This window comes from Bufo gargarizans, chromosome 4 (assembly GCF_014858855.1).
Source record: "Bufo gargarizans isolate SCDJY-AF-19 chromosome 4, ASM1485885v1, whole genome shotgun sequence".
NCBI lineage: Eukaryota > Metazoa > Chordata > Amphibia > Anura > Bufonidae > Bufo > Bufo gargarizans.
In genome coordinates, this window is record NC_058083.1 from 468,142,183 (window position 1) to 468,169,600 (window position 27,418).

General features: G+C 41.6%; 1 protein-coding gene across 1 annotated transcript in view; it reads left to right on the forward strand.

The window, feature by feature from the left end:
* Positions 1-27,418, forward strand: part of MACROD2 (mono-ADP ribosylhydrolase 2) — a 2,142,907-nt gene that overhangs the window by 1,339,291 nt on the left and 776,198 nt on the right. The window contains exon 5 of the mRNA XM_044291259.1: positions 4,370-4,491. Within this exon, the coding sequence (XP_044147194.1) occupies positions 4,370-4,491 (122 nt within the window). The remainder of the gene's footprint in view (positions 1-4,369; positions 4,492-27,418) is intronic.

Here is a 27,418-nt window from a genome sequence, read left to right on the forward strand (position 1 = left end):
CGGGCCATAATAGTACGGCGCTGGACGGCAAGTCACGTCCCACTGCGCCGTACTATTACGGCGCTTGTCAGGAAGGGGTTAAAGGGTTTTTGTCACTTCAGCAAATGGCATTTATCATGTAGATAAAGGGAATACAAGGCTCTTACTAATGTATTGTGATTGTCCATATTGCCTCCTTTGCTGGCTTCATTCATTTTTCCATCACATTATACACTGTCCATATCCAGGGGTTACGACCTCTCTGCAATCCAGCAGCGGTGGTGACCCTATTTCCTTACTATAGAAAAAGGAGCTAGCCTCTATGGTGGCCAGTTCAAAGTTTTAGAGTCTTTATTAGACTTTCATATGGGAGAGTCGCCTGCCTACATATATAGATACAGATGTAGCAGAGTTAGAATTGACTTGATAATACGTCACAGTATTATCTCAGTTATCTCGTTACAAAAGCCATTAATTAACAGTTAATCAATTAACATTTTCTTGCCATTCTTTACTTTACGTGTTAACCATCAAGTTTAGCTCGGCTACATCTATCGCCACTGATTGATATTGATAATATATTATATCATACTTGCAGGGGCATAAACATAGTGGGTGCAGGTACACTCATAGATGGCCCTGAAGTTTTAAAGAACCGCTCCGCTCCATATAGTGTTTTATAGTTGGAAACCTGTTGCAGATTTTGCAAGAGCTTCAAGTAACACCTTTGAACTCTTGAATTATTGACATTAGATAACTAGTCTGAAAAAGATGATATTGGGTGGAAGTTTGAAAATGTTTCTTTAAGTTCATCATCTAAATTGCATTTTGGCCCGATACATTTCTGTGTGGACAATGTATGTATTCTGATAGCAATCGTAAACTAAAAAAAATAAAAATCTCCTTAAGGCTGGGTTCACACCTGAGCTCAACAGGCAAGAACCAATGATTCCCTATGGGCATGGTTATCACTTGAGCGTTTTACAGCGCGTACGAACGCGCTGTAAAACGCCCTACGCCCCAAGAAGTACAGGAGCTTCTTTGGAGCGTAATGTTGCGCATTCCCGCACATAGACTTCCAGGAATGCCCGACAATGGGCGTTTGCTTGTTTTCGGAGCCGCGTATGTAAACGCCCAATAAAATCGCGCATACAGAGCGCATACAGAGTACGCTCAGGTGTGAACCCAGCGTAAGGTGTTAAAGGGCATCCGTCAGAAGATTTGTACCTATGACACTGGCTGACCTGTGACATGTGCGCTTGGCAGCTGAAGGCATCTGTGTTGGTCTCATGTTCATATGTGACCGCACTGCTGAGAAAAATGAAGTTTTTACATTTGCAAATTATCCTCTAGGAGCAATGGGGGCGTTCCATTACTCCTAGAGGCTCTGATCTCTGCAACTTCTGCACCCTCTGCACTTTGATTGACAGGGCCAGACATGATGACGTTCATACTACCTAGTACGGGCACATATGAATGTCATTTTTCCAGTAATGCGGGCACATAGGAACTGTGGGACCAACACAGATGCCTTCAGCTGCCAAGTGCACATTTAACAGGTCAGCCAGTGTCATAGGTACAAATCTGCTGACAGATGCCCTTTAAGAATTATTTTTATCTGTTATCCCTATCTGTGTATATATAGCATGATCCACTGTTTCTGGGATTGCTGGGTAATTACCGGTTATCCTATAAATTTCCTAGAGTCCTAAACAGTATATCTTTATAATTATAGAGTGACCACCTCCTACCAGTTGGGTGACAGCCCCCGCAGAACTTATAAACATGACCACACTTTTTTTTTCTTTTTTTTTTTTTTTAAAACTCGTCCTATTAGTTTAATAGAATTTTTACTATTAGTTGGAAGACTGCCTTGCTTAGACAACTTTTCATCCTCCAGTAGTCACCATTTCTTCCCCAACATCAACAGCAAAACGTACCTTCAACCAGGCATGGCCTGGGAACATAAAGTGGCCCTGGAAAAACATAAAAGTGGCCCCATGTTTTAGATGGATCCAAATGGACAAAAGATAGGACAACAGAAGTTGGCGGGACCTGCAATATCATAGTGAAGAACAAAATAGTACTTTAGCAGAACCAAATACCACAGTGCTGCACAAAATACTACCTAGCTCGACACACTATTCTATTGTATCAACATCCTGAAGACGGTGAGGGCACCTGCGGCCATTGATTGCTGATGCTCCTATCATTAATGTTGAGAGAATTGGATCTTTATGTACCTGGCCAGAGGCCATGAGGAGGGCTTGGGCATCCCCCCTGGACATTGGCCCACCAGGAAATTTCCCTGTAGGGGTCTATGGCCGGTCTGCTCCTGCCTTCTACATAGAAGTATATCAGAGTGCCATTCTCTCTCCAATCCCTGGAACTAATGATGTGTATCTGTGCTGCTCATTTTAATTTCCTTTGTCTGCCAAAGTAGAGACAAGGAATTAACAACAAATGTGTAAAAGATATTTCAAGAGCTGTAATCTTATAAAGCTGTGCTTAGCTTCTTGAAATCAAATGTGTTTCTTTCCAACACGCTAGAAATAATCCTGACTGCCTCTCACCTTTTAGATTTTGCATACACTGCCAAATGATGTACTGGAGATGTATAATGCTATATTCCTACTTCTCCATTTTGGATTGCTGGAAAAGAAAATGCATTTATTCTCCTAAAATATCATATTGGATTTGATTTAAAAATATATATATAATAAAACTTTAGTAACATACAGTAAATGGGTTTCTTCTGATAGACCCAAAAGGAAATTAGAGATGTGTGACCTTTGAGGTTGTACAGAGCACACCTGTAATTTGTGAACAGGGTGACACAACTGGAGCCCGGCGGTTTTATCTGGCAATGTTATTTGGACATAATGGTTGTAATATTTGAGCACTATATGGCACTTTTGAAAATCAGGTGCTGCAAAGGGCATCAAGCAACCTAAGGCCCTTTCCAAGTTTTGCATATGTCATGTAAATGGGTTTTCAGTTGATATTGGCAGTTTTGTCCAATCATGCAATTACCTTGCAGTGGAGAAAGTAATAGGTGACTACCAAGTTAGACCTACGAGAACATCAGCATTTCTTACCTATATATTGGAGGCACGGCGATCTCCATGCAGTCATGCACACCTGACCAGTTAGTCTGCCCTGGAGGCTGGTTTTAAAGTCAGTATAAAACTGAGTCTGCTTTTATAGCGCCTACCAGTAGCCATTTGGCTCCAGGAGAAGTATATAATGGGCTCAGCATGCATGTTGGTACTTGCATCCCTGGATCCGATGGAAGCTGTTATGGCACCGGACGGGGTTAAAAGCAGAGTGTGCTTGGCGTGCATGCTGTACCTGCGCTCCCTGGACTTTGTGTGGCTGTCATGGCCCATAACAGGTAGGAACTAGTGTTAGGGACCACTCATAGAGGCGACCTTGACGTGGTGAGTGGCTTATTACGCTTTGGCCAAAATGTACACTAATTCCTCATTGAACATCCAGCATAGAGGCAGGGCAGAGTGCTGGTTGCAGAGTGTCATTGCATTTGTGTTTTTGCGTATAGATATATATATAATGTGTCTGTTTTTAGTTACTCATCACTTTCTTCGCAAGTTATCAGTGTACATTTTTTTTTACGTAGCGTGATGTCTGCAATTTGATGCAATGCAATAAAAGCAGGATTCAGGGCAGAGGGGATTTGTGCTACAGATATACCTGGCTCAAAGAAGATTAGGTTTAAACTGATACATTGTAACAAACCCTTAGGCTACTTTCACATTTGCGTTCAGAGCGGATCCGTCTGAGACTGATCCGCTCATATAATGCAGACGATGGATCCGTTCAGAACGGATCCGTCTGCATTATATTGTAAAAAAAATTCTACGTGTGAAAGTAGCCGCAGACGGATCCGTCCAGACTTTACATTAAAAGTCAATGGGGGACGGATCCGTTTGAAAATTGAGCCATATTGTGTCAAATTCAAACGGATCCGCTCCCATTGACTTACATTGTAAGTCTGGACGGATCTGTTTGCCTCCGCACGGCCAGGCGGACACCCGAATGCTGCAAGCAGCGTTCAGGTGTCCGCCTACTGAGCGGAACGGAGGCCAAATGGTGCCAGACTGATGCATTCTGAGCGGATCCGCGTCCACTCAGAATGCATTAGGGCTGGACGGATGCTTTCGGGGCCGCTTGTGAGAGCCTTTAAACGGAACTCACAAGCGGAGCCCCGAACGCAAATGTGAAAGTAGCCTTAGTTGTGAGCAGGACTTGGTCAACTAGACAATGTGAGCAAGAATGTTTCCACTCTGACAACAAGCATTAATCTTGGCGAGAAAGCAAATTTAAGACTGTGAATCTTTTTGTTAAAGTATCCCTGTTTTTTCTTCCCCAGATGTTATTCACACTGTTGGTCCTATAGCAAGAGGACAATTAAGCGGCCTTCACAAAGAGGACCTTGCAAACTGCTACAAGTCTTCTTTCGCACTGGTAAAAGATAACAACATCAGATCAATAGTAAGTCCGCATTCTGTTTCATTAGTTTGTAACCTGGCGTTGACAGATTTAATTAATTTGCTTGCAAATTTTCCTAGGCTGAGTTCACACATGGAATTCTGTGAATTATTATTTTTATTTTTTTTCTGTGCGTTAAAAGCAACAACAGCCAAGTGTTAGCAGTTTGTGAAAGGGAAACTTCTAAAGGAATTTTCTGGGAAAGTTTTATAGACTGTACATGGGTATGAGGGGGCAGTGTCTGACACAAGATATCAGAAAGCAGGAAAGAGAACCCTGTATCAGGCACTGCATCCTCAGGCCTGAGTGTTTAGGTAGTTACAGCATGTTTTACGTATGTCTACATGTGCAATATTGTGTTATCTAATTAAATTCCATTAAGTTTTTCATACAAAATAATTCAATTCAATAATTTATTGTCCTCTTCTGTCAAGTTGTTCTAGAAAAGTTGTTGAATAGCCGGCATGGCTGCATTTACAGCTCCAATGAGAGTCATCATCCACTGTAGCTTTCTCAATCTCCAAAGTGAAATTTTTTATTATTTATGCATTGAAACTGGATTTGGATTTACCATGCTCTGTTTAAATTTGGGAAAAGTTGTTTTTTTTCCAGTCATGGTGGGCGTATTGGTTGTCCACCAGCTTTTTTTATCATAAATCCTAGAATTTACTTTTAGAAATGATTTTTATTACAATGATCATTGTTGTGGTTCAACTCTGACCTGGGCAACACGACAATGTAGTTGCAGGTCATCCCAGTGCTATATATGCTTCTGTTAGCTCCTACAGTTCAGAAGTTTTTGGGCAGACTTTTGGAGCTCTATTTGCCACCAAAGTTTCATCCACACGGAACTCCCTCAATGTCCAATGTTGTACTTGAAGCCTGGCCATAACAGTGAAGCAAAAGCACTGCTGAGATGAGCCATTTGAGAGCATAGAAAATGGACATTGCATCACATAATGATAATATAGTACCGCAACAGTAACATCATGAGCAACCCTGGAAAAACTTTTACTGCTACTACTGGGGACCGCAGGAATTCTATATGAAAGGACTTTCATATGAAAGGACTGCCATTGATGAGTTATCCCCCGGATAGGTCATCAATATTAGATCGGTGGAAGTTAGACAGCCGGCACTCCCACCATCAGTTGTTACGTATTGCTATGGCTCTATAAAATATATAGTGAATGGAGCTGACGACAGGCAGCTTTATATACTGTGTAGTGGCAGTGCTGGGGTACTACAGTATTCAAGTGAATGGAAGCTGAGCTTCAGTATGATGTCTCCAGAAACTACACAGTATATGGAGACTTTTGCGTCCACGCCATTCACTGTTTTTGGCTCCATGGCAGCCTGGATCTGCTGATCAGTAGGGGTGGCAAGAGTTGAACTACCATAGATCTGCTATTATCGACCTATCCTTAGGATACATCATTGATGTCTGTAGTCTGGAAAACCCTTTTAAGGCTACTTTCACACCAGCAGTTTCCCTTTACGCTATTAAGATCTGTCATAGGATCTCAATAGCGGAGGAAAACACTTCCCTTTTTGTCCCCGTTCATTTTCAATGGTGAAAAAACTGAACTGAACAAAAAGGAAGGCACCAGAATGCATTCCGTTCAGTTTGGTTGCCCATCACTGAGAGAAGCAGCGTTTTTCTGTCCGTGATGTGTGGAGAAAGACAGACACAAGTTTTATCAGACACAATAGAAAACTGATCCGTCCCCTATTGACTTTCAATGGAGTTGGCTATTTTAAAGATAATACAACCGGATCCGTTCATAACGGATGCAGACAGTTGTATTATCAGAACGGAAGCAAATTTTTCTGATCCATGACAGATCCAGCGAAAATGCTGGTGTGAAAGTAGCCCAAGTCTGGTAGTTGAATAGACCGTGTGACCATTAATAGAGGAGGTCACTAACAGCTGAGGAGAAGGAAATATCAGGCAGAGGGGGAATCTGAAAGGTAGAAGCTCAGCAGCAGGGGGCAATTTACGGTATTATTTTGCAGTTAGATTACAGAAAGATAAATTTAGGCTGTAATAAATACAGGTCTTCTTCCTGAATATTCATCATGCATCCATTATTCACTATGTCCAATTTCTGACCCCTATCTATGATAAACTGCTTCATCAAAAGTGAATTGGATTTTGTTGGCAGACTAGATTTTCCTCATTTGCGGCAAATATTCAATTTGCTAGTCTAGCCCTTTTATTTATATCCCCTGACCAAGGAAGAGTGTCTTGTATGTACCCTTCTCCAGCACTTATCATCTGAGGCATATGTCCCAAAAAGTTGTCCATAGCTACACCCCTGCTGTAGGGATATGAAACCAACCAACTGCGTAGGGCTAGCATTAAGGGTGTTATCCTGGCAGTCCCCAGGTTGTGATCAATGATTCCTATTCAGAACGGTCCCGGGTTATAAGTAGTGATGAGCGGCATAGGCAATATTCATTTTAGCAATATTTCGTGAATTTTTTGCAATAAATTCGCTTATTCTAGAATTCGTGATCTCCAGTCATTATTTTCGTGATTGCGCAAATTGCCACTAATAATGCGCATATTTTTTGCACAATACATGCAACTTCACATTTTATCAGGTCTGAGTAGATATTACTGATTGTTGCACTAAGTATTGTTGTGACATCACAGCAGTATGTATGTAGCATGTATGTATGGACAGCAGGACAGCTACACTATATCACTATCTAACCTACACTGACTATCTCTCACTAACTATCTGTATTGTACAGTTATAAAAATTCACAGTGCAGGTGTAAAAAGTATGTGAACCCCTAGACTAATGAAATCTCTAAAAGCTAATTGGAGTGAGGTGTCAGCCAACTGGAGTCCAATCAATGAGATGAGATTGGAGGTGTTGGTTACAGCTTCCCTGCCCTATAAAAAAACACACACCAGTTCTGGGTTTGCTTTTCAAAGAAGCATTGCCTGATGTGAATGATGTCTCGCACAAAAGAGTTCTCAGAAGACCTACGATTAAGAATTGTTGACTTGCAATAAAGCTGGAAAGGGTTATAAAAGTATCTCCAAAAGCATTGCTGTTCATCAGTCCACGGTAAGACAAATTGTCTATAAATGGACAATGACCCAAAGCATAGAAGTAAATCGACAGCAGAATGGCTTAAACAGAAGAAAATACGCCTTCTGGAGTGGCCCAGATTGAGATGCTGTGGCATGACCTCAAGAAAGCGATTCACACCAGACATCCCAAGAATATTGCTGAGCTGAAACAGTTCTGTAAAGAGGAATGGTCAAGAATTACTCCTGACCGTTGTGCACGTCTGATCTGCAACTACAGGAAACGTTTGGTTGAAGTTATTGTTTCCAAAGGAGGTTCAACCAGTTATAAAATCCAAGGGTTCACATACTTTTTCCACCTGCACTGTGAATGTTTACATGGTGTGTTTAATAAAAACATGGTAACATTTAATTCTTTGTGTGCTATTAGTTTAAGCAGACTGTGATTGTCTATTGTTGTGACTTAGATGAAGATCAGATCACATTTTATGACCAATTTGTGCAGAACTCCATATCATTCCAAAGGGTTCACATACTTGCTCTTGCAACTGTATATATGAGCTAACTAACTATCTAATGTAACTGGATACGGAATAGGATCCAGATGAAAGCACAGAGCACAGCAATGACACTGCTCGCTCTCTCTCTCTCAGAACTGCAAAAACAAATCTGCAGAAAATGGTTGCTGGGGAGGTTCTTATACAGTAAGGGGTAGGCAACGTTCCTATTGGTTGCTAGGGATGTTGCTAAGCTCTGACAAAGATATTGCAGCCTTCTCATTGGCCCACAACGAAGAATGGAGGTTACTGATGAAGAAAAATCTAGAATATTTGCTATTATGAATATATAGCACTATATTCTACATCTTCTCAAAGTGCCGATATTTGCAATAAAAATTTGTGATTAGAATATTTGCAATTAACACTAGTTAAAAGTGGTGTACCCCAAGGTTCAGTGCTGGGTCCTCTATTATTTAATTTATTTCTTAATGATATCGAGGACGGGATTAATAGCACAATTTATATTTTTGCAGATGACACTAAGCTGTGTAGTAATGTGCAGTCTATGGAAGATGTCCACAAACTACAAGCTGACTTGAACACTCTGAGTGATTGGGCATCAACTTGGCAAATGAGGTTCAATGTGGACAAATGTAACGTTATGCATCTTGGTAGTAATAATCTCTGTGATTCATATGTCCTAGGTGATGTAGCACTGGGAGAGTCACTTATAGAGAAGGATTTGGGTGTCCGTGTAGATGGTAGATTAACTAACAGCATACAATGTCAATCAGCTGCTTCTAAGGTCACCAGGATACTGTCATGCATTAAACGAGGCATGGACTCTCAGGGCAGGGATGTGATACTACCACTTTACAAAGCGTTGGTGCTGCCTCATCTGGAATATGCAGTTCAGTTCTGGGCACCAGTCCATAGAAAAGATGCACTGCAGCTGACAAAAGTACAGAGGAGAGCGACTAAACTGATAAGGGGCATAAAGGGTCTTAGTTATGAAGAAAGATTAAAAGAATTGAACTTATTTAGTCTCGAGAAGAGACATCTAAGGGGGGACATGATTAACCTATACAAATATATAAATGGGCCATACAAAAAATACTGTGCAAAACTGTTCCATGTAAAATGCGCTCAAAAGACAAGGGGGCACTGCCTCTGACTGGAGAGGAAAAAGTTCAGTCTCTGGAAGCGTCAAAGCTTCTTTACTGTAAGAATGGTGCAGCTTCCTCAGGACGGTGTCACAGCAGGAACAGTGGACAGTTTAAAAAAAAAAGTTAAGATGAATTCTTAAACGTAAACAACATTAATTCTTATCAAAACTTGTAGAAATCTGAGTTTGAATTCCTTCTGGGATTCGCGCCCCCACCTATCCCTTGTTTGAACTTGATGAACCTATGTCTTTTTTAACCGTATTTACTCTTTAACTATGTAACCCTTTAACCCCTATATAGGTATCAGGATTTTGCTGTGGGAGAACCACCAGTCCATTAGCTGTATAGATAGTCCCTGTGTGATAGGCAGCTGACCCACAATGGTCAGAGACACCGGTGCAAAGCACCTTATGGTCAGGTAATATGCATAGTCTGGAGACAGGCCTAGGTAAGGTAAGGCAGCTTAAAAGCATATTTGTGTGACAAGTCGGAGTTCGGGGCAGGCAGCTGTAGGTTAATCTGATAAACAGGTTAATTTTAGGGTGGGCAGCTAGAAGTCAGAGTCAGTTGCCAGGCAGGTGTATGATGCAAGGGTAGTAAGACAGAGATTCTCACCTTTGTTGATAACTAGAGACTAGGAACCTAAGCATAAGGCACACAGGCTGCAGCCTGAAGAAGAAACACTGTGTGTCAGCAGCCAGGGATGGCGCTGGCTAGCAGGGAAGCAGGACTGGACTGCTGGTGAGAAAGGAGGGCTGCCTGGGTGAGTAGTTTGGTTCCCCTGCCCACATGGAACAGTGGGGCAGTGACAGGCATGTGACAGAAGGGCAACAGTACCCTTTCTCTTATGCCCCACCGATCAGGGGTTTGGGGTAGATATATGGAAGGAATTGGTTATTCTCAGAGAGGCTGGCAGATGTAGCTTGCAACAGGCAGGATTCAACTTCTTAATGAATTTAAATAGACTAACAAAATGAACAGCCAGCTTGTAAGATGGTACCATGAGGCTGATGTATTTAGATGATACCCAAACATTATAGCCTGAAGTGAACGGAGGAGAAGAGCTCCATTTATGGTCAGAAAATGTCTTCATTTGAATAGCTTTTTGTCTGGAGCAGCTTTAATCTCCTGCCATATCTGTGAAAACTTTTGAACGATGAGTTGGCTACTGGTATCCCCAAAGGAACAGAAACAGAAAGAGGCAATGGAAAGAGTTGGCAATGGAAAAAGTGTTGAGAATTATTTGTGGTGGAATTATTCTTCTGTAAATAATTTACCCAGGCTAGGATCTCTCCAGACAAATGGGGAATCATAAATTCCACCTTGGTGCGGTCTGGCAGGAACTTTTATGGCAACAACTCAAAATGGATTGTGCATGGTTGATGACCTTCTGGCATAATGTAGGATTCTCGTCATAATGTGGAGGGAGTGACATACATGGACCAGAACCTTTGTTGGGAGTAGCTTGAGGTGGTTCGGAAGTGGCAACTGTTGCTGGTGGTTGTACAGCTGCAGTAGTTCTCATGGAAGCCAGTTGGGTGGACACATTATTCAGATATTCCAGTATTTGCGCTTGACGTTCACTTTTCTGAGAAACGTTTTGAAATAATTTTGGTAAACCCATCAAAGGTAGACCAGTAGGGCCCATGGCTTGAGATTACTGTTATGGCTAGTGTGTGTGGACCCACAGTACCAACCAACTGGCTTGACTAGCACTAATGGTGTTATCCTGGCATTCTCCCAGTATTTACCCTTTAACCCCTTTACAGGGACCTGTTTGCTGTGGGGGAACCATCAGGCTGCTATCTCTTGAGATAGTCCAGGTCTGATTGGCAGCTGACCCACAGGGGTCAGATACACCATTGTGAAGCACAGAGAGGCCAGGCAATATCTTTAGTGTGTAGGTGGGCCTAGGTCAGGCCACTCAGCATGCAAGTGTATTCATAAGACAAGTCCATGGTCAGGGGAGAATTGGGATGTGAGAGTGCTGGTCATTGAAGAGGCCAAGTCTTATAGCCAACTAGGAGGCCTTTGATAAGCCACACAGCCTGCAGAAGACACACCACATGCCGGCAGCTGGGGACCATGCTGGCTAGCAGGGAAAATGAGACTAGACAGCTGGTAAGACAGAAAGGCCACCGGGGTGAGTAGCATGGCCCTTGTGCCAGCAAGAAACAGCAGGGCAGCAGCAGGAAAGAGTCACCAGCACAACAATAAGTTTCACAGTACTGCATTTTCCATAGGGCTTTTGGCATCATATAAAAAATAAGTCAATTTTATGGACCACAGCACCAATCTCTTTGCAGTATCATTGTATTTTTCCTCTTATATACAGTATATGATGAACGGTATTACGGTGTGGATTACTGAGGAAAAATAACACATCTAAACTACAATGCAGTTCAGTCCTTAGAACTGGAGTCTGGGGGTCTATTCTGTTTCTAGGTGTCTGACAGGGGCCGCAGATCATAATGTGGGTGTTCCCTGTGAAATAGTTAAGTGACTATTCTGTTCTGACACCGTTCACCGCGTTGCCATAGTAATGATTCCTAACCTGAAATTCTTAAATGCTGGTTGCCTTTAATGACTTGCTTTTTGTCTTCAGTTCACAACAATCAATAGGCTCTGTTTTAAAAGGAACCTTTCTGCGAGCAACAGCACTAACTCGATATTTCATTCAATGCTTAAAGAAAGAAACCACAATTTCTTGCTTGTTTTCCTACCTGTTTCTTCTTGCTTTTTTTTTTTCCGTACACCATTTTTTCCCTACACATTTGCAATGTAGAACTAAGAAAATGTCTACAGGAGGTAAAACTACAGGTTCTTATGGCAGAGTGGTAAAGGAAACTGCCTTAGATATATTCTATACTTGTTATTATACCCTTTGGTGTGTTTTCTGTGTGTATAAAGTCCTCCTATATACTGTACATCCAATACCCTCCCTCTTTCTTAGAGGTGTAGGGGATTCAATGTAAAAGGAAAATAATATTTGATTATACATACAATTTCTATGGTTTTTGCACACATGCTTTTTGTAGATAAGTAGACTGCTTAAAGTTTTTTTTCCAGGATTACTATGCTTTTTAACAGATATACCCATGCATTTGCTTACCTCATGTACATCTGTCCCATTTTCTCTCAATTTGGACTCTCCTCTTGTAGCACTTCCTGGTGTGCAGCCAACCAATCTCATGATGCACTTCTCCTTTCTCTGCCACAGCTCCAATTGCACCCCTAACAACCCCCAGCTAGTTTATAGCTCCTCCCACCCGTCTAGTTACCTAGACACTCTCCAATCACTGCCCTTGTTGCGGCGTTGACACACCCATGAACATAAAATGCCAGGAAATAATCTGTTCTGTTATACATAGACTTGCTTTGCTCCAGATTCACAGTCAACAGGCGGTCTAATATATAGGCACGTTTATCTATTTCACCTGCTGCGCTATTAAGATTTAATCTATTGAATTAACCTGTTGAATCTGTTGCAGGTTGAATCAATCATGGTGTAGGGCACAGAGCAATCTAATTGAACGGTGTCCACAGTGTGTTGTCCACATTGATTAACCACCTCCCGTCTGCACGTTGACTAAAAACGCCCGGTGGTTCTATATTTTATAATGGACATTCCTGAACATCCATTCAGAGATCGCAGCTGCAGGCTAATCGTGCAGCTGTAGATCGGTTTGCCCGCTGTCAGTGACAGCAGGGCAACCCTTAGAGAAGGCAGGGACAGTTCCCAGGTGTCCCTGCCCTCTAGATCGCTCTATACACAGCACTCACCGAACGCTGTGTATACAGTGCAGAAAGAGCTATGCACGTCCTGTTCCAGCCCGGTGGTCACATGACCGCCGGGGCCGGAGAGTGCAGGAGCTATCGTGTTTTTCACAGACCTCAATCAGCCCTGCACTGATTTCCCTTGTAACTGAGACTACTATTTCTGCCCCAGTTACAGGAGAAATCAATAGTGAAAAAAAAAAGGTGAAGTTAAATGTCCCCCAGAGGTATTGTATGACCTTATGGGGGACGAAAAGTGTAAAATAAAAAAAGTGTTAAAAAATAAAATAAAAAAAGGCTTCACATGTAAAAAAAAAAAATCCCCAAGTAAGGAATAAAAAAAAAAGTTTAAAATAGAAAAAATAAAATAGACATATTTGGTATTGCTGCATTTGTGATGGTTGGCTCTATAAATATATCACATGATACACCCAGTCTAATAAACACCATAAAAAATGTTAAAAAAATGTAATTTTTCTCACCTTACATCACAAAAAGTGCAACACCAAGTGATCAAAAAGGCGTATGTCCCACAAAATGGTACCAATAAAACTATCACCTCATTACACAAAACATTAGCCCCTACATAAGAAAATCGCAAAAAAATTAATAAACATGGACACATTAAAACATCATTTTTTTGTTTAAAAAAATGCTATTATTGTGAAATAAATAAACAAAAGTATACATATTAGGTATCGCCACATCCGTAACAACCAGCTCTATAAAAATATCACATGACATAACCCCTTGGGTGAACAACCAAGTGATCAAAAAGGTGTATGTCCCACAAAATGGTACCAATAAAACCATCACCTTATTCTGCAAATAATGAGCCCCTACATAAGAAAATCATTTAAATGAGAATATGGACACATTTAACCCCTTCATGACCAAGCTAGTTTTCACCATAAGGACCAAGCCACATTTTGCAAATCTGACATGTTTCACTTTATGTGGTAATAACTCTGGAACGCTTTTACTTATATAAGCGATTCTGAGATTGTTTTCTCGTGACATATTGTACTTCATGTTAGTGGTAAATTTGAGTCAATATGTTTCACCTTTATTTATAAAAAAAGCCAAAATTTACTGAAAATTTGGAAAAATTCGCAATTTTCTAAATTTGAATTTCTCTGGTTATCTGACAGACAGTGGTAACTTACAAAATAGTTATTACTTTACATTTACCATATGTCTACTTCATGTTTGCATCATTTTGTAAATGTAATTTTATTTTTTTGGGATGTTAGAAGGCTTAGAAGTTTAGAAGCAAAGTTTAAAATTTTTCAGAACATTTCCAAAACCCACTTTTTAAGGACCAGTTCATGTCTGAAGTCACTTTGTGAGACTTATATAATAGAAACCACCCAAAAATGACCCCATTTTAGAAACTACACCCCTCAAGGTATTCAAAACTAATTTTACAAACGTTGTTAACCCTTTAAGTGTTCCACCAGAATTAATGGAAAATGGAGGTGAATTTTTAAAATGTCACTTTTTTTGCAGATTTTTCACTTTAGATCCATTTATCCTGCAATTCAGAATGGGTTAACAGCGAAATAAACCTTAATATTTGTTACCCTGATTCTTAAGTTTACAGAAACACCCCATATGTGGTTGTAAAGTGCTGTATGAGCACACAGCATGGCTCAGAATGGGAGGAACATCGTGTGGCTTTTGGAAGGCAGATTTCGCTGGAATAATTTTCAAGCACCATGTCACATTTGAAGACACCCTGAGGCACCCCAACAGTTAAAAAACACCAAAAGTGACCCCATTATGGAAAATACACCCCCTAAGGAATTTTTCAAGGGGTGCACTGAGCACTTTGGCCCAATAGCCGTTTCATAGAATTTAGAAAGACTTGGCAGTGAAAATGAAAAATTTCATATTTTACAAGAATATCTCGCTTTAGGCCCAAATTTGTCATTTTAACAAGGGGTATCAGGAGAAAATGCACCCCATAATCTTTTACCCATGTTCTCCTGAATACGTCAACACCCCATATGTGGTTGTAAAGTGCTGTATGAGCACACAGCGGGGCTCAGAATGGGAGGAACATCGTGTGGCTTTTGGAAGGCAGATTTCGCTGGAATAATTTTCAAGCACCATGTCACATTTGAAGACACCCTGAGGCACCCCAACAGTTAAAAAACACCAAAAGTGACCCCATTATGGAAAATACACCCCCTAAGGAATTTTTCAAGGGGTGCACTGAGCACTTTGGCCCAATAGCCGTTTCATAGAATTTAGAAAGACTTGGCAGTGAAAATGAAAAATTTCATATTTTACAAGAATATCTCGCTTTAGGCCCAAATTTGTCATTTTAACAAGGGGTATCAGGAGAAAATGCACCCCATAATCTTTTACCCATGTTCTCCTGAATACGTCAACACCCCATATGTGGTTGTAAAGTGCTGTATGAGCACACAGCGGGGCTCAGAATGGGAGGAACATCGTGTGGCTTTTGGAAGGCAGATTTCGCTGGAATAATTTTCAAGCACCATGTCACATTTGAAGACACCCTGAGGCACCCCAACAGTTAAAAAACACCAAAAGTGACCCCATTATGGAAAATACACCCCCTAAGGAATTTTTCAAGGGGTGCACTGAGCACTTTGGCCCAATAGCCGTTTCATAGAATTTAAAAAGACTTGGCAGTGAAAATGAAAAATTTCATATTTTACAAGAATATCTCGCTTTAGGCCCAAATTTGTCATTTTAACAAGAGGTATCAGGAGAAAATGCACCCCATAATCTGTTACCCATGTTCTCCTGAATACGTCAACACCCCATATGTGGTTGTAAAGTGCTGTATGAGCACACAGCGGGGCTCAGAATGGGAGGAACATCTTGTGGCTTTTGGAAGGCAGATTTCGCTGGAATAATTTTCAAGCACCATGTCGCATTTGAAGTCACTCACCCCAACAGTGAAAACCGCAAAATGGATGCTCTAGGGTTGCCAGAACATAAAAGGAAATTGAAGAATTGCCTCATTTAATAAAATGACACCTTTCAATGTATTCATCTAGGGGTATAATGGGAATTTTTAAGGTTTTTTTTTTTTTTTTTTTTTTGGGGGGAGCTATTATTGGATTGCCAAATGGAAAAATGCTCAACTGAAAATGTCTTGCCATGGATTAATTAATAAGTTAGTGAAATTGACTTAATGGATATCAGTTGAGGTGTGATAAACTTGAAAGCACTCTCCAATGCAGAGGCCCGGTTTAGAGGGACAGGTCTGACAGTAGTGAGTGGTGTCTTTTCTAATCCCTTTAACCGAGCAAACTCGACACCTTTTTTGGGGTCGCCTTTTTTTTTCTGTGGGGGGAAGTACTCCAGGGAAATGCTGCCCACGTATTATTCTTGATACCCCAGAAGCACTGCTGGATAAAAAACTGGCCTCTCCTTCCTGAACGCCAAAAATCAATTTTTTTATTATTTTTTCCTGAAATTCCAAGAAGGTCCCCCCATGACCAGCTGTTCTGTGGATGACAAAGGCATTATATAGTGACACTTGGGTTAGGTACACAGCTAATTTTTTGTACCACACCTTAGATTTTCTTAAGGCACTGTAGGGCTGTAGTACCTGGTCTGAAAGATCCACTCCACCCATGAACTTGTTGTAATCCTGGATACACACAGGCTTGATGTTCTGCTCTGTGGTTCCTCGGACTGGGACTGGGGTGGACTGATCTGCATGGAGGGTAGTCAACACAAGAACATCCCGTTTGTCCTTGTATTTTAGCAGCATCAAATTTTCTGAGCAAACAGCCCTGCTTTCCCCACGACGCACTGTCTGATCTATAAAGGATTTAGGGAGCCCTTTTTGATTTCTTCTAATTGTGCCACATGTGCCTATGCCTCTGGCAGCAAGGCACTTCAGGAGAGGGACACTATTGTAAAAGTTGTCCAAATACAGATGATATCCGTGGTCCAGCAGGGGGTGGACTAAATCCCATACTATCTTCCCACTTATACCCAGAACCGGGGGACAATCTGGTGGCTCAATTTTGGAATCTTTTCCCTCGTAAATACGAAAGCGCAGTGTATACCCAGATACACTTTCGCAGGCCTTATACAACTTCACACCATACCTAGCCCTTTTATTGGGCAGGTACTGGCGGAAATGTAATCGGCCTTTGAAGTGGACCAATGATTCATCCACTGAGAGACATTTTTGGGGGGTATATACTTGACCAAATTTGGAATTGTAGTGGTCAACCACTGGCCTAATTTTAAAGAGTCTGTCATAACTGGGGTTGCTTGGGGGTTGGCATTCATTATTATTGCTGAAGTGTAGGAATCTTAGAAGAGCTTCGAAACGGGCCCGGGGCATGGCAAGACTGTGAAGAGGGGTGTGATATAAAATATCTTTGTTCCAATACGAACGTATTGTTGGTTTTTTTATAATTCCCATGCTTAGGAGAAGGCCCCAAAACCTTTGCATTTCAGTTGTGTTAGTAGGGGTCCATTTGTGGGGCCTTGAGAGATAACTGTCTGGATGGGAGGCAATAAATTGCTCTGCATATATATTTGTTTGTTCCACCATCAAGTTAATTAGGTCATCAGTGAAGAATAATTGGAAAAAATTAATTTCACTGAAACCTGTTGTATCTACATTGATGCCTGGAGTGGCTGTAAATTCAGGCACCTGGGGCACATAGTTATCTGCAGAGATCCATGAAGAGTCACTTGTACGGGGCTGCGACGGCGCACTACCCCTAGGACGCCTACGAGGGGGTTCATCATTAGATGAATCATCGGAGGAAGATGAAACTAAAAATGTCACTTCATCTCCACTGTTGGAGTCAGTGTCCTCAAAAAGTACGGCATATGCCTCTTCGGCAGTGAAAAGCCGTTTAGTCATTTTAAACTGTAAACTAACGTAGATTTTTTTTGTCTTTTTTTAATATATATATATTTTTTTTTAAATGGAACAGTAGACTAAAATACTGTATATCCTTTAGGATAGGAAAAAAACTCCTCGAAACACTTGGAAATTATTGACAGGTGTCACAAGTAGCACAGATGGCTGACGATGAGCCAGGGGTCTAGTATGGGACACAGAGTAGTCCCAATATCCTTACTGGGGCAGAAAAGGGGTTAATTAATGTATTATATTACAGTATTAGGTGGCACAAAGCCACATGGGGCATAAGAGACTTATATTTTACAGAATGGTGCCACTCAAGCACAGGAGGATGGCACACCTATTGACGGTTATTATTTTGTATGTAACTTGGGAGTGTGTGACAGGTGACTTGACGGACAGACAGGCTAGTGTGACAGGTATCTTTATTGAACGGACAAACTGGAGTCACAGGTGTCTTGATGGACGGACAGACTGGACTGACAGGTGTCTTGATGCGCGGACAGGCTGGAGTGACAGGTGTCTTTATTGAACGGACAGGTGTCTTGATGGGCGGACAGGCTGGAGTGACAGGTGTCTTTATTGAACGGACAGACTGGACTGACAGGTGTCTTGATGGGCGGACAGGCTGGAGTGACAGGTGTCTTTATTGAACGGACAGACTGGACTGACAGGTTTCTTGATGGGCGGACAGGCTGGAGTGACAGGTGTCTTTATTGAACGGACAGACTGGACTGACAGGTGTCTTGATGGGCGGACAGGCTGGAGTGACAGGTGTCTTTATTGAACGGACAGACTGGACTGACAGGTTTCTTGATGGGCGGACAGGCTGGAGTGACAGGTGTCTTTATTGAACGGACAGACTGGACTGACAGGTTTCTTGATGGGCGGACAGGCTGGAGTGACAGGTGTCTTTATTGAACGGACAGACTGGACTGACAGGTGTCTTGATGGGCGGACAGGCTGGAGTGACAGGTGTCTTTATTGAACGGACAGACTGGACTGACAGGTTTCTTGATGGGCGGACAGGCTGGAGTGACAGGTGTCTTTATTGAACGGACAGACTGGACTGACAGGTTTCTTGATGGGCGGACAGGCTGGAGTGACAGGTGTCTTTATTGAACGGACAGACTGGACTGATAGGTGTCTTGATTGACGGACAGGCTAGTGTGACAGGTGTCTTGATGGACGGACAGCTGGAGTGACAGGTGTCTTGACGGGCAGACAGTTGTCTTGATGGACGGACAGCTGGAGTGACAGGTGTCTTGACGGGCAGACAGTTGTCTTAACGGACGGACAGGCTGGAGTGACAGGTGTCTTGACGGGCAGACAGTTGTCTTAACGGACGGACAGTAGTGACAGGTGTCTGGATGAGGGGATGAGGTGATGAGGAGATGACTGGACAAGACTAATCTCACTGACTGGGGCAAATCGGTACTGAAGGGGTTAATTATGGACGAAGCAGGGGATGAGGCACAGAACTGACTACAGATGACAGATGACAGGCTGTTGATGAGGCACAGAACTGATCTGTGTCACTGACTGGGGCACAGAAGCAGCTTTTCGGCACTAAAAGGGTTAATGTGATCCTAATCTACAGCAGCTTTTCACACTCTCTCCTTCTCTGATCGCTTCCCTGACAGGAATTGGGAGGATCAGAGAAGGAGAAGCACACAGTCCCTCCCCAAACCCCCCTAACCTGCCCCGATGCGCTGCGATTGGTCCCTCTGCGCTATTGGACCAATCACAGCGATCGCGGGCGGGTCAGAGCTCCGATGCTGCTCCCGCCAGCTTCTCTGGTTGCCTGGCAACCCCAGCACGCCGGCTTCACTGTACCCTCAGCGCTTCGCTCCCTGCGCTGACAGTGAAAGCCGATCACGTACATGCACGTGAGGATGCGGTGAGGCACCACATTCCCTCACGTACATGTACGTGAGGTTGCGTGAAGGGGTTAAACATATTTTTTTGTTTCAAAAATGCTATTATTGTGTAAAACTTAAATAAGAAAAAGTATGCATATTAGGTATCGCCACGTCCATAACGATCTGCTCTATAAAAATGTCACATGACCTCTAACCCTTTAGGTGAACGCTGTAAAAATAATTAAATAAAAATGTTGCTAAAACAACCAATTTTTTGGTCACCTTGCCCCATAAAGTGTTATAATGCATGATCAAAGAATCATATGTAACAAAAATAGTACCAATAAAATTGGCAACTTATTCCCTAGTTTCCAAAATGGGGTCACTTTTTGGGAGTTTTTACTGTAAGGGTGCATCGGGGCGGCTTCAAATGGGACATGGCGTCTAAAAACCAGTTCAGCAAAATCTGCCTTCCAAAAAACATCCTTTTCTTCTGCGCCCTGCCGTGTGCCCATACAGCAGTTTATGACCACATGTGGGGTGTTTCTTTAAACCTCAGAATCGGGGTAATAAATTATGAGTTTTGTTTGGCTGTTAACCCTCGATGAGTTAAAGAAAGAAATGGATTGAAAATCTGCCAAAAAGGTGAAATTTTAAAATTTGATCTCCATTTTCATTCAATTCTTGTGGAACGCCTAAAGGGTTAACAAAGTTTGTATAATCAGTTTTAAATAACTTGAGGGGTGTAGTTTCTACAATGGGGTCATTTATGTGGTTATCCACTATGTAAGCCCCACAAAGTGACTTCAAACCTGAACTGGTCCTTAAAAAGTGTTTTTTGGCAATTTTCTTAAGATTTTTAAGAATTGCTTCTAAAATTCTAAGCCTTTTAACGTCCTAAAAAATTAAAATGACATTTCCTAAATGATGCCAACGTAAAGTAGACATATGGGGAATGTTAAGTAATAAATATTTTATGAGGTATCACTTTCTGTTTTAAAAGCAGAGAAATCGGGATTTGGGATTTTTTCATAAATAAAGGTGAAATATATTGACTCATGAAGTGCAATGTGTCACGAGAAAACATTCTCTGAATGGCTTGGATAAATAAGTGTTCCAAAGTTATTACCACATAAAGCGAGATATGTCAGATTTGCAAAATTAGGCCTGGTCGAAGGGGGCAAATGGCCCGGATGTGAAGTGGTTAATAGAAAACCAACTCTATTAGTCCCTTATTCAGAAATTGGGGATGATACACCTGACTAAAATTAAACCACGGTGACCTGACCAAAAACTCCTCCTTTTAGGGGTCCTATCTATATGTTAAAACTTTAACCTTTATTATTTAATTTTAAAACGAAAATACTCAGAGAAACCAAATAATGCCTATTACCCAAACTCCCCTGACGAAGCTGCATCAAGGGAAAACATGTCGGGTGGGGTAGTGACAATCTACAATTTTTAGACAGGTTGCAGTATAGGGCAAGATCCACAACCAGCCGGGTGGCAATCATTGTCCAGCTCAATACATATTGTGCAAATGTTCGGAGGCAAACTGCCTGATCTCCCAGCGTGTGAGATGTGGGAATGAATGATGGATGTCTGTCGCGTAGGGATATAGGAATACATCTCATTTATTTATAATAGAAACTCCTATACCTAGGACGTATAGGGACACCAAACAATTCACCATTAAAAACATACCTGCTAACCTGTGGAGATAGATGGCCACACAGTATCCATGAGGTAAACCACCTCTTAAATAGAATGTAGAGCGAGCGACAGCGGCCCAAAAAAAGACCTAGATTAACTGACTTAGCCCGTAACTGCAACCTGATAATTTTTAATTACCTTGCAGTATTGGTTTCCCAAAGTATTTTTGTTTTAAAAGTAAATAATAAAGGTTAAAGTTTTAACATATAGATAGGACCCCTAAAAGATGTTTTTGGTCAGGTGACGGTGGTTTGATTTTTGTTACAATCTCCTGAGGGCCCTATAGGGACAAAAATCTGGTTCTTTGATACACCTGACTCACTCTACTGTTTGTGGCGTGTCCACATTGATTAATAGATAAGCAATTCTATTAGGCCCTGATTCACAAATTGGGGTGATACACCTGTCTCATTCTACTGTTTGTGGCATGTCCTCAAACAGTAGAAAAAATTATTCTTTTAACAAAAACATTAGTCTTGTAGAGAAAAAAAAAAGTCATTTAGAAAGAAATTAGTCTTTACCAAATGAATTAGTCTGCTCCAGTATTACAATCACCGATCACTATGACGAGCGACCTTGAACGGGTAACCCGCACCTGTTGGCAAAGGGTACAGATGCAAGTTCAAGCTTTTTAATTGCAACAACTTTAATTAGATGTTATTGAACGTTTGACTGTTTCACTTGCAAGGCTGAGGAGGTAAAACCCGCACCTGCTTGCGAGGGATAGACACATGGCGATCCCTTCAGTGCAGCCCCGCACATGTAAGGGCATCACAGAACAGTTAGTTCTGAACACCACTTATCCTTCGAATATGTTGGATATGTTTGACCTGGGGTCAAATAACTCCTTGTACTTGGTTTAAAACCAAATGAGCCGAACTTGGTGGATGGATCAAACATGGCTGCTGGATAATTGCCATAAGGCAGCCACACATATCGCTCCAACTTGACCCAAATTCACCGTAGGTAATATGTTCTTTTAACAAAACATTTTTTCTGTGTTGTTATTGAAATCGTTTATGGTCGGAACTATGACGGTATTAAAAGATAAATCTTTCCACCAACTGGACCCAAATTGATCATTCCTAGCTAACAAGCGTTCTGTTATCCAAAAAATTATTCTGCGTCCCTCTGATAGCCACAACAAATGTAAATTAAATTCTACGTTACTGTGCAGTACAACAAAACTTTAACCCATGCGGATCCTTTCATACGGTCTGGGATCCCTCCATACTATGAACTTTGCCTTTTAACATGTATTTGCGTTAAAACCAGATGAGCTGAACTTGCTGGATGGATCAAACATTGCAGGTGTATTATTGCCATAAGGGAGTGGTCTCATTGGTTATCAGAATGAACCTCACAAATCACTCCACCAACTTGACCCAAATTAATTGTAGCCAATATGTTCTTTTAGCGAAAAAAAGTGTTTGGTCAGAGTTTTGCATCAGTATTTGATCAGAATTCTTAAGCCAAAAGCAGGAGTGGGTCCAAAACACAGATGAGATACAAATAATTCCATTCCATTTTATCTCTGTTTTGGACCCACTCCTGTTTTTGGCTTACAATTACTGATCAAATACTGATGCAAAACACTGACCAGTATTGTTTTTTTTTTTGTTTTATGTTCTTCTGACAGATCAGAAGAACAGAAACATAATCAGTGATGTTAACACAGCCTTACTGCCACTGCTGCTGCCCCCCTCCCCACTCTGTCATGGGGCCTCTTTTGTCATAGTTACTGCCACTGCTGGTGCTGCCGCTGTCCCCACTCTGTCATGAGGCCACTGCTTGAATCTTTGGACACTGCATGGTTAAATCCATGGCGCTAAATTAGACCTGACACTTTTATTGACCTGTAATACTGATGCACAGTAATTTCACAGCTAACAGACGGGATTAGCTATGAATATTGGTGCACCCTCCACAGTGATTTAAAAGGCAATAAATTGCAACTGCCTGTAATACTGACAGCACAGTAACTATAGAACGGATTAACTATGAATGTGGGTGCACTAGAACGTAATGCACATGGTGATGCCCTCTCCCTGAACTGTCCCTGCAGTTTAAGTTCCTAGCCTTCACACTGAGATTGGTGATGCACATGGTGATGCCCTCTCCCTGAACTGTCCCTGCAGTTTAAGTTCCTAGCCTTCACACTGAGATTGGTCCACCAAGTGGGATGCATAAGATTAGGCAGAGTGGCCTGGGTATACCAGATTTATCGAGATTCGTGACAAATTAATTTGGAAAAAATCAAATTTCTTGAAGAACTTAGGCGAATCGTCCAAATCAAATTTTTATCAAACTTCACTCATCTCTACAAACTGGAATACCCCTTTAATGACTGTAGAAGATCAAACTGAGTGGAGAAGTTCATGCATTGAGCAACAACCCATTTTAGCTTCACAAAGTGAATTGGTTGGATGGTCACAACATGAATATGACTTTCCACCAATATGACTATTAATCTGACTCGATATTTCAGCATGTATGAGATCAAACCAACAATAATTTCTCCCAGTGAGAGAATTATAATAAGGCATGATAAAAATGTTGTCAGAATTGTGTCCTTGGGTTGAGGTCAAATAGTCAGATCTCATCTAAACTGGCTACTCATATATATTGCTGAACTGGACCTTATTACTATTAACTGACCTTTATTCCTGGCTATGAACCCTAAGCTTTAAAGTGAATGGTAGATAGTAAGACTCAGGCCTGCCCAGGATCCTATTCATGTCTGAAGGTTTATTACCATTTATTGAGGTCATTTTGAGGCCATACATGGTGAAATACGGTATCAGGCCACCAACATCAGGTTGTAAAACTGCATTTAAAAAGAGTATGAGTGTACAAACCTGACACAACTCTACCCTATTGATGTAATGATTTTGTTCCTGAGATAGGACCTAGAGACTCTAGATCACTGAAACGTGGCAGTTGACCCAGGACACTGTGAGGTTACATCTGACTTTTCTAGCCGTAGTTGTTTTCCATGTCACTGAATGAACCTAACTGCTTAGTCTGGAAGATCGATCAGTAGTACTAATCTTCTATACAATGCGGTGCTGGATCGGCAACTATTGTACAAGACTATTCAGTATATCTCAGGGAGAGAAGAAAAATGTAGGAGACAAAAGTTGGGTTGAGTTTTCCTCTTAGAAAATTCCCAATCTATCAATATTCCCTTTAGCCAGTTGTTAGTTATGCATGGTTAACAATTGCTGGGTCCCCAGTGAAAAAAAACTACTGTGTTATTATTATACGTCTCAAAAGAATTCTGTTTTTACACATCTGTTATTAAGGGGTTTTAAAAAAAATATAGAAAAAAAATAGGTAGAGAGTCTAGACTATGGAAATTAAGTAAAAATCTACAGATCCGAGATATGACAGATAAACTAGCAATGAAGGTCCTACTACTAATCCATCACATCACAGTTACAAGAAGATGTGAAGAAGATCAGATAGGGCTGGATCATCTCAAACCAGGACCTCTAATATAGCTTATGTAGGACAATAAAATAGTGCAGTTAATGAAATAAAGGTAAGAGTCCAAGAGCATTATGGCCTCTATTTGAAAAGTTTGTTGTTATTACAGAAGGACATTGAGTTGTCAAATTGGAGTATTCTTGGAGGAAATCTGGGAGAGAGTCGATTGAGAATCCCGACCAGGTCGTGGTGGGTGGACCAGGCTGAGACCTGTCACCACTCCTGAAATGTCTTTTTTAAATAAACTATTTTCTTCCCCTGTAATAACGATTCTGGAGCCTTTTTTCATATAAATCTATTTTCTATTCCTCAGTTATTGCTACTAGAATTTTTTTTTATGAATCTACAACTGGGGGATGGGGAAAAGGCTGTGGGTATCCCTGCTCATTGTGTCTCTGTTCAATTAATGCTACTAGTGTCTGACTGGGCAGGGACACCCCCCCCCCCCCCCCAACTGGTAGCACGCCAAACTTCTCAGTAATTGAGGAACGAAACAACATGGTTTTATGAAAAGATGCTGCAGGATTTTTATAACGTTATAATATGGGAAATGCTAAAAATAATCAAAACAGACATGACAGCATAGGAAAGCTAATCTCCAGCACCTTGACATTTTGAGGTCCAAAATTTTGTGATGATTCATTTCTTAATATGTCTTTAGAGTAGGTAGCGCTCAGATTTTCTGATACAGAGCTCCAAATCTTGTGCATAGGCATATTTATAAGAAAATATGCTTGCTACTTGAAATCACCACTAGAGGGAGCATGTCAGCTTACTGCAGTGTGCACTTAGCTCATAAGAGCCCTCTAGAGGCAGGTTCAGGTAGCCAGCATGTTATCCATGTCTATGCAGACCAGATGGAGCTCTGTAACAGGAAAACAAAGCATTAGGGCTCATGCACACGACCGTTGGGTGTTTTGCGGTCCACATATTGCGGATCCGCAAAACACAGATTCCGGCCGTGTGCATTTCGCATTTTGTGGAAGGGAATTGTTACGCTATTTAGTGGTGTTGAAGAGTGGATATTCATTCTAACCTGATCAGACAATTTTTATATTGCCATCTCTGTGGAAAATGTCTGAGCATTTGGAAGAAACAAGGATCGATTTTAACCTGTGAAATAATTTTCAGTGGAAGACGTATCCCCCACTGTTGAAATAACTAAGCGCAGGTTAAGGTAAACCAGTCAAAGGGGTTTCCTGAAAGTAGAATATTGATGATGTATCCTCTATGACATCAGTATCCGATCAGTGGGTGTTCCAACACCCGGCAACTCCACGATTAGCTGGTTCAAGAGCTCACGGCACTTCGGTGAGCACTGCTGCCTCCTCACAGCATACTCAGCATACATTGGATAGTGGTCGTGCTTGGTATTGCAGCCAAGGCCCATTCACTTGAATGGGACTGAGCTGTGCCAAGGCCACGTGACTGGCGAGGTAAGGCACCCCTAGGAAGAGGCCACGGCACTCATCAATATCTATTCTGTGGGAATCATCAATATTCTCCCAGAAATCCCCTTCCTCAGAATAAGTCATCTTTGTCAGATCAGCGGGGGTCCGATACCCAGCACTCCCGCTTGAAGAGAAGTAATATGCAAAATAACTGTGGAGCCCCAGTTATGGGTCTACAACACAGTGAAAGCCAGATATCCCTCCAGAGAAGGAAAACCTAGCAAAGGGGTGTCCCCATTACAGAGATCACCACATCCACCAAATTAAGTACCCCCTATGTCAACATCTAGCTCTTTTACAAGCCTTAAGGATGCTTAAAGAGAAGGTGCATGCCATGCCAGCGCAGCCTTTCCTTCATTGTTAATTGCTCGCCATTGACATCGCAGCGGTGAGCAGGTGTAATTACAAGCTGTCCCATTCACTCCTACGGGACGGCTCCTTCCTATACAAGTGTATACGACAGAGCCGTCCCATAGAAGTGAATGGGACAGATTGTAGTTACACCTGCTCACCGTTGTGACAGCGAGCAGGTGGACAATGAAGGGAAGGCTGCGCTGGCATGGCACAAGGGTGTCGGATGTCGGACCCCCGCCGATCCGATAATGATGACCTATCCTGAGGACAACCTTGGACAACCCCTTTAATACAAGGCTTACTAATCCATCACATTATACTGCTCATGTCCAGGTGTTATAACCATTCTATAATCCAGCAATGGTGGCCGTTAGTGTATCTGAAGTGAACTTCATTTGTGAATCTCACTAGCAAAGGAGGCAATATGAACAATCACAATACATTAGCTAGTGCCTTGTACTAACTTTCTCTACATGATAAATGTCATTTGCTGAAGTGAGACAACCCCTTTAAGTCATATTTAAAGGGAGAATTTAGGAACAGTATAAAGCTCCCAGTAACAGTATGTACGTTGTGCTGATGACTTATTTTCCTCACTTTAGACCTTTTGGTTTGAAATCTGTAGTACAGGTCCTTCTAAAAAAATTAGCATATTGTGATAAAGTTCATTATTTTCTGTAATGTACTGATAAACAT